Below are 8981 nucleotides of genomic sequence, written 5' to 3' on the forward strand. Positions count from 1 at the left end.
AGGTGGCGACGTAATCTATAACTTTCGTTTAGACTTCGTCAGTTAATTTTGACTTTATTTTTAAAGTTATATTTTAACCGTCCTAGACAAGTAAAGTCACTTAAGAATTCATAACTTTGTCATCCGACGTCCGTTTTCGTCTGTCTTTTTATCGTTGAGCTCCTATTAACGGTATATTTGATTCTTGTTTAAGTTGTGTTGGCTAAAAATCGGTCGATCTAAAATTCGAATTCAGGGCCGCGCACTGTTATGCTAAATCTTAGAAAAATCATAACTTCCACATACGAAGTCAGATTTGGACATTATTTTCATGCACACTCTCGGTTTAACATATACTATGACTTTCGCTTAGATCGCTAAGGCTAGAAAGTATTTTATCGCAAACTCAGTTTTTACGATTTCTGGTATCGTGCCGATTTTACCGTAAAACTTAACATGCCATAACTTCTTCATTATAACTGATTTCAACGTTCTCTAATTATATTTATGGAACCCTTATGACATAAACTACAACCTAGTTAAGATTATTTATTATAAATAAACTTCCATCAAAAAGCCATTTTTGACGCTTATTATCTCTAAGTTGACTAGCTTGAATCTGCGGGCGTTACAGTACGGAGTGTCCCTTTTTGCCAAAATGAAATACTTTGAGGGTAAACAATGGAATACCTAGATTGGAGTGTCACAGTAAGAGGTGTTGCTCCCTTTAATTCAGCTGGTAGCAACCAAACCTCCTCCCACGTGCCACTTTCTTCTCCTGCCGAATAACCCTCATCACGATTTAATCAATCTTTAGTTTCTCATCATCTCTCCGCTCAACATCCTAACATGGCTTCTGCTCCTCAGTAGCAAAACACGACTGTCTTTCCCACTTATGTCTCCACTCCTCCTAGTGTGTCTACTTTTATTTAGGTGCAACAGTCCTCTTTTCCCAATCTACCACGCACTCAGTCTTATCATCGAATGCTTACGTGAGGCAAACATGGAATTTTTAAACCTCTTCATAAACTCAGCCTTCATGTATGTATGTATGTATATATATATGTATATATATATATATGTATATATATATATATATATGTATATGTATATATATATATATATATATATATATATATATATATATATATATATATATATATATATATCTTCCTCCCCTCTTCCTAAAAAATATTTACAATCCTTTAAAGATCCGAATTGCCTAAATGCAATGACCGAAGAATATTCTGCTCTTGTTTCTAACATGACTTCGGTTCTTGTACCTCGACCCCTGATACTAATGTTATTAACTGTATTTAGCTGTTTAAAAATAAAATGAATGCATAATTGATTCACAACACCCACCACCATCACCCATTTAGTAGTTTCCATATAGATCTTTAATTTATTTTTAACAAGACAACTAACTTACAAAATACAATACGATACATTTCAAATTAAAAAAAAAAAATTTGAATATAATTGGTCCTACATGAATTATGATTAACGGATGACTTGTTAAACACATAACACTATAAAAACGCATTTTCTAGATGACTTGTTAAACACATAACATAATAAAAATGCATTTTCTTCATATTCTAATAAAAGAATAGATTTTTTTTTGTCATGTGTCACTCTATTATGACTTCTAATTAATGTCATACCATTTGTCAAAATATTGATTCCTATTTCAAATTTTAAATTTTAAATTTCTCACTTTAATTATATTAAATTAATAACATTAGAATAAAAATTAAAATAAAACTAATACAAATTATAATGTCATATATTTATTTAAATCAATGATTATAATCTTATATAACTTAAAAGGCTCCAACTATTTATACCCCCTTCATAATCTAACACTACCCCTAATTATTATCCCTAATGATTATAATAATTATGATTTTTCTTTCCTTATGTAATTATAATCATCACATAACATTTTCATTTTTTATATATCAATATACAATGATTTATGTTTTTTTCATTCTCATTAACTTTGTAATAAATATGTTTTTTTTAGTATAGATTTTATAATATTTTTAAATCTTATTATTTATTATTATTTAATTTAATTTATTTATTTGTTTTTTTGGTTAAATTTAGAATGTTTTTTTGAATGATGGATCAAAATTTTTTCTTTAAATTTTTTTAACGATTTGTTTGCTTTTTTTTTTTTTTAATGTTTACCGATTTGTATTTATTTTATATTTTTTAATGTTTAACAATTTGTATTTGTTTTAATTATAATACATTATTTAATTTTGAATTTTGTTATATTTGTTTTATTAGTTTTAGAATTTATATTTTATATTTAATATTTTTTGCTTACGGATTCTAGGTTCCATTTTGCATACATGAAACCCATTCCGAATTAGCATATAACTGTTTGAGGTTAGTTTATTTATAATTGAAATATAGTTTTTTTAATGTTTTTCACGAGATATTTTTCAAATAACTTTCTTTATAATTTTTAATATTTTGTTCAAACAATAATTATGTTTTTATGTTTTGTTTGTCTTCGTAAATACATGATTATATAAGACCGGCGGGTTTTAAATAAGTATATAAAAGTTAATTTAATAAAAAAAATTAAGCTTTTTAGAACCGCAAACATAAGATTGTTAAGATTGAGATCCTACGTATGATTATTTTTAGGTTTGCAAGATCGGGATCCTAAGATCCTACAAAATAAAACATAATTTAATTTATAATTTTAATACATGATAAATATTTGAAACATTCAATTTTTGTTCGTCTAGCAGTCCAATTGATATTGCTAATATTAAAACTTTAAAACAAATTAAAATTGAACTATTATATGAAAATACTTATAATAAAATTGAGATACTATATAACATAAAAATAATTGCGTAATTACAAGAAATAAACTTGATTATGTTAATATACAATATGAAATTAAGATATTATGTGAATTCCTAGATAAAATATTCAATAATTGAACGTATAAATTAGAAGTTTAATATATGTGAGAGGGTTATAAATGAAAATTTATTTACATTAACATGTGCATAGTTAGAATTGAGAGAGAGAGAGATGAAAATTTATATACATTAACATGCGCATAGTTAGAATAGAGAGAGAGAGATTAACATGCCCATAGTTAGAATTCAAAAAGGGAGAGAGAGAAAGAGAGAGTATTTTGTGGAAAACAATGTCAACTTTTTTATTAAGGAAATAGTTATAGTAAGATTCAACTTAATTAAAAATATCTTTTAATTAATAATTTATTTAAAAGACAATGAAAGCAAACACATATTTATAAAATTATTTAATGCTTTAAACTCCGTTACCATTTACAAATCAGAAACAATTTGCTATAAATATAAGTATTTTGATTATTTCTTTAAATGCTTTACTAACTTTAAAAAAATTATGGATACTTGAATTTATCGATGGTATTTTTTTAAATTTTTTTTTCTAGAGGTGAGTTTTAGATAATAATAAATTCAGTCTATATGGTATATGCATTGATATTGTAAAATTCTTTGACCAAGAAATATGTCATTATTATTTTGTAATCATCGACTTTCGATTTTAATAGCTAATATTCTTTTTATTTAAAAAACTAAACATAAAATCCGTGTATTATACAAGTTTATTAATAAATTAATATAAAATTTTAAACACCAACTAGTTATTAAAGTAATACAATACTTATAAATAAAGATTTTATTATTTTGTAATTATTTAATATGAACAAACAATTTAGGAAAGTAAGAATACACGTATACCACAAGTAGCTTACATGTTATGCATGGTAATTATATAAATAGAAGGATATATCCTTCAACATTCAAACATAGATCTTTGAAACAAAAAGTAATATTCTAAGAATTTCAAATCAAAAATTTATTCTGAATATATCTCCATGTATCTTGTATTCCTCATCTTTTGCCTCTTCGACGACAACGCAGCCAATCAATTGTCAGAACCTCTTTGTCCCCTCTTGTTATTCCCAAGAATACAATGTGATCTATGGCTTGCCACTGTCCTCAATCGAACCATTATCTTCTCATGCATCATGCTTTACATACACGCGATCAAACCTCTCTAAATTATTATCAAACAAACCTGGAAAAAAAAAACCCATATATGTCATGCTGATAGCTCACAGGTGACCCCAGTTTAAGAAATCTGATCCCTTTCAAAGCTCCCACCACGAAACCTTTGCGTAAAATCCACCATGGGATCTGTTGTCGAACAAGCTCACAATGTTAAAATCTTAGGTCGTGGCAACCAGACAGTAGTCTTGGCCCATGGTTTTGGAACAGACCAGTCAGTATGGAGGCACCTGGTACCTCATCTCGTTGAAGATTACAAGGTTGTTTTGTACGATAACATGGGGTCAGGAACAACGAACCCAGACTACTTCGATTTTGATAGATATGCGACTCTTGAAGGTTATGCGTATGATGTTATCTCGATTCTGGAAGAAGCTAGAGTTTCATCGTGTATATTTGTTGGTCACTCTATGTCGGCTATGATAGGGGCACTCGCTTCCATCACTCGTCCTGATTTGTTCTCCAAAATCCTCATGATTTCGGCTTCTCCGAGGTTAGTCAAACAATTATGCTGATGTTGTTCTTTTGATACTATATTTGGCTGTATGTTGACTTCTTAGAAACGGTTAGATTTACATGATGTGATTACGTAAGGATTAGGTTATCTAGCTATGAGAAAAAAAAAACCAAGTTGTTAATTACCATTTAACACAACGATATTTGCTTAACATGGTAAGTTTTTTTTTTTTTCTATCCAAATCATATGATAACCTAATTCACACGATTAAGATGATTGTTAAGGTTTGTGAATGATGTGGATTACTTTGGAGGGTTCGAACAAGAAGAAGTTGACCAACTATTTGAAGCAATTCAGTCAAATTTCAAGGCGTGGTGTTCTGGTTTCGCTCCGTTGGTAGTTGGTGGTGACATGGAGTCGGTGTCTGTTCAAGAATTTAGTCGGACGCTTTTCAATATGAGACCCGACATAGCGTTAAGTATTGCACAAACCATTTTCCAAAGCGACATGCGACCTTTGTTGAGTCATATTACAGTTCCTTGTCACATCATTCAGAGCATGAAGGATCTAGCTGTTCCGGTGGGTGTCTCGGAGTATCTTCACCGATACCTTGGTGGTGAGTCTATTGTTGAGGTCATGTCAACCGAAGGTCATCTCCCTCAATTGAGCTCGCCGGCTGTTGTGGTTCCGGTGCTTCTTAGGCATATCCGTTGTAATATAGCCGTGTAACGGTATTTAGTTTGTATCTTAGGTTTATCTTGGTTGTGTGAACTATAGTTGATAAGATGTTTTCTTGAGTTAATAATAGTATTGTAAATATTTGTGCATGTTTTTCTCTTTCTTGTATTTTAGTAACACTTTTTGTATCTAATGAATAATGAATGATCTTTTACTTTTTTTTTTTATCTGTATAGTACGAGATAGGCCAGATCTACGGGCTTACAGATATTGATTTTCAGAACAGGGTAAGAACAATATCTAAACAAAAATATTTATTTATTTATATTCAAATAAATGTTACGTACATATTAAAACATTAAACTTGCTTGTAAAAAAACAAAAGCTTCAAGATGCTTATTCTCTTCTTCAAAGCATTTGCCAAACTTTATCTATGGACCCAATAAGAATATAATAAGTACAGTTCTGTTTAGAATAGAACGTGATAACCAAATACCCGAACCTTTATATTTTTTCCCGTTGATTTGATTCAAACAAAATTTTGTTATACATTATCAACATGCCGTTCTTTTATTACCTTGATTGTCAAAATATGCGAGGAAGAAAGCAAACTAGTTTTCTTTTGTCCTTGATGCATATTATAATAAAAATTAGATGCTTTTGAGATATATGTACTTTCTAATCATCAAGGGTGGACAAAGAGGATAAATCATGGAGCATATAAGTCTTTTATAAAGCGTTTTAAGACTTATAAATATATGAAAATATGACTGTCATTTGTTCTGTCTTTTGGCTTCTATAACTGTGAACTGAAAGAGTATGGGTTGCTAGTTTTTTTTAAAATTAATTTCCATTCTCCTTAACTTATAGACTTTATGTACTAGGGACATGGGGTCTTGAAGCTAGAGGACTTAATGGATAAAGACGTCTTTTAAAGGTGTTTAAAAGTGCTTACATCTCATTGATTCAAGGTTGGAAGAATTCGAATTCTAGCTAACTCTTTCCCTTATCTTTATATCCTAAGTGTTTAAGATCATATAGAAGCATTTGATACTTACAAACTCTCTTTCAATCATTACTTGGGTTTTGACTTAAAGCTTAAGAGTGTTCTTATTGTTACAAAAATCCAAGACTAGCATCTTATCAAGTTGAAGAATTGTTGGTGTTTCTAACTAAGATGGATTTGTATATCTACATTCTTCGTCAACTTCCACCCTCCCGCGAGGAATCAAAGTCTTCAAAGGTTGCATTCTTTTCTTCCTATGGTTGTTTTAATCTTTCCATGTTTGCAAAATTATTCTTGGTGGGTTAAAATAGTTTTAAGTTTATTCATAATTTTAATGCTTCCGTTGCCATTTCTAGTGTTTTTAGAAACATATTTTTGAATAAAATCGAACATATCATCTAGCACATAAAATGCCTCGGAAATTACAGAAATATAATTCTGAACATAATTAAAATTCCACACTAAATCAAAATTCTGACCTTGCTTCTTTTCTGGATCTTTAGACCCACTTGGACCAACATCTTATTCACTTTACGAACATGACAATCCTTCTTGAAATGAGCATGTTTGTTACAGTTCCCATACACCAATTTAGACTTTTTGTTAGAAGAGTTATCATCCTTTCCTTTATACTTCCCTTTTCCTTTAGACTTTTTGAAATTCTTTGATCCATCACCTTAGTATTGTTGTCAAGTTCTTGAGTTCTCAGATACTCTTCAATCCTTAAGTGAATTACAAGTTGAACCAAAGTTAACTTTTCCTTACTATGTTTCAAAGTAAGTTTAAACTCTTTCCAGGACGAAATCAAATTGTCAATGATGACAGCCACATAGATAACTTCATATATCTTCTAATTATGTTGAACAAACTGTTCCAGAATCCTTAACATTTCATGGAATTGTTCCATTATAGGCCTGGTATCAGCCATCTTGTAACCCATGAAATTACTAACCATAAACTTCTTACTAGAAGCGTCTTCAGCCATGTACTTGGATTGGAATCCCATAATCCCTTTTACAGATTTCAACATTTTGAAACATTAAATAGGGTGTCAAATATACCAATTAGAATGTGACCATGATAAATGTAGTCATCATTGTCCCTCTTTGTCACACTCACAAACCGGAACGACGGAAACGTTCGGGGGCGGAGGATGTCATGTATAGTATCACAACAATTGAATAATAGTAATCAAAGTAACAACAACCATTGCATTGATAATATAGTGTTCACTTTGTTTGCAACATTGTTTGTATAACATCAAAATGTATAGTAAAACTATAGAAGAGACACCATGAATTGCTCCGTCTTCTGAAAAACCTGTAGTGTACCTGTTTACTGATTCCCTAATAATACAAGTGATTTTGAAAGTGTATCAACATTTAAGTTGCTGAGTTCATAATTATGTTTTTGTGATGGAAAGTTTGTCTTTGTTCTTTGAAAAACGTTAGTATGTTTCTCTAGAAAATCCAATATTTTCTTTAGTAAATGAAATGTAGTCTTAGGACTTAAGACCAAAATGTATGTTTGTTACTATACACTATAATAGTATACTGTAGTCTTACTAATGAATAAAACCATATCATGAATGTTTTCCTAAACTGTATGTTGTACTAGTGTACTCTATACTAGGGAAGTAGTGTATCGTAGTAGTGTTTGTAGGAAACCTTTGTATGAATGCCTGGATCCCACCAGCTGTAGTGTAAAATAGTGTATTGTAGCTTCATTATTTAAAATAAAACCATTGAAGTAGTGTTAATCCCGTAAATAATGTTTTAGTTAATATTATTGTGAGTTTCATATAACCATGCTAAAATGACTAGTGGCCTCTACGACGTTCTTCAGGCGTCATAATATTATGACATTTGTTCTAATGACTAGTAGCACCCCAGGCTTGCCGGCCTAGCTGTTACAAGCAACTCAGGTGCAGGATTGTCAGTCCCGTAAAGATCTATACACAAATTCATGCTCTCCTTCTAGGAGACTCTGGTTATAGTTTATAGGACTTGAACTTGTACCCTGATGGGTACAATGAAGTAGTGTCTCACAACCCTGTATTAACTAGTTTACGTGTAGTGTTATAGTGTTCTCTTGTACTTGAAAGTGTATGTATTACCTTGTAGTAGTGTACTTTGTAACGTAAAATAATTTTACTTAAATAATTATTTAATAGTGTATCCTTGAAATAGCGAAATAGAGTAGTGTTCCATAAACTATACCTATTATAGTATATATATTTGTTTCTGTATAGTGTTCTTGAACTTGTAAAATAATGTAGTGTTTCCCAAACTATACCTATTATAGTTTAATTGTATGTTCTTGATGCGTTTATTGAACTTAGCAAAATAGTGTAGTGATTCACAAACTATACCAATTATAGTTTAAATGTATGCTCTGTAACGGACTGAAACATTTGCAATTTAACAGTGTGTATAAAACGGTAGTTAGAGCTTCATGAAAGATACCCTTTTGCTCGACATATTACAAAAGGATTAAAAAAAATATATAAATATATTTTGATAAAACGCAACGATAAATCAGTTTGAAACAATAGCAAATGGTTTGTAACTGTTTGAAATCGTTTGAATATTACCACAAGAGTCCTTGTGTTTTACTTATATCCCCCCCCCCCCCTAAAACATTGAAAAATATTGAAAACGTAGGGGTATGAACTCACCTTGAACGTAAGTTCGTGTTTGAATAGAGAATTGTAGTGACGATCCTCGGCTAGCGTACGTGGAAATAGTCGTATCCTAAAATAGTTATTTCT

The 8981-nt window shown here is 30.3% G+C and overlaps 1 protein-coding gene across 1 annotated transcript; it reads left to right on the forward strand.

Annotated features, from left to right (window-relative positions):
- Nucleotides 1-3890: 3890 nt before the first annotated feature.
- On the forward strand, nt 3891-5430 carry LOC145043867 (karrikin insensitive 2 receptor CA-like). Its single transcript, XM_078992640.1, has 2 exons — nt 3891-4563; nt 4812-5430. Exons 1-2 carry the CDS (start codon nt 4193-4195, stop codon nt 5254-5256), a joined length of 816 nt encoding a protein of 271 aa, XP_078848766.1. The 5' UTR covers nt 3891-4192; the 3' UTR covers nt 5257-5430.
- The last annotated feature ends 3551 nt before the right edge of the window (nt 5431-8981 follow it).

The sequence above is a fragment of the Lactuca saligna genome, chromosome 4, assembly GCF_052625555.1.
Source record: "Lactuca saligna cultivar CGN05327 chromosome 4, ASM5262555v1, whole genome shotgun sequence".
Lineage (NCBI taxonomy): Eukaryota > Viridiplantae > Streptophyta > Magnoliopsida > Asterales > Asteraceae > Lactuca > Lactuca saligna.

Excerpts from the sequence above, each read along its gene's own strand:
- LOC145043867 (XM_078992640.1), top strand. The coding sequence starts at position 4,193 with ATGGGATCTGTTGTCGAACAAGCTCACAATGTTAAAATCTTAGGTCGT. Across the intron at positions 4,564-4,811 it reads ATGATTTCGGCTTCTCCGAG|GTTTGTGAATGATGTGGATT; the intron begins GTTAGTCAAACA and ends ATGATTGTTAAG.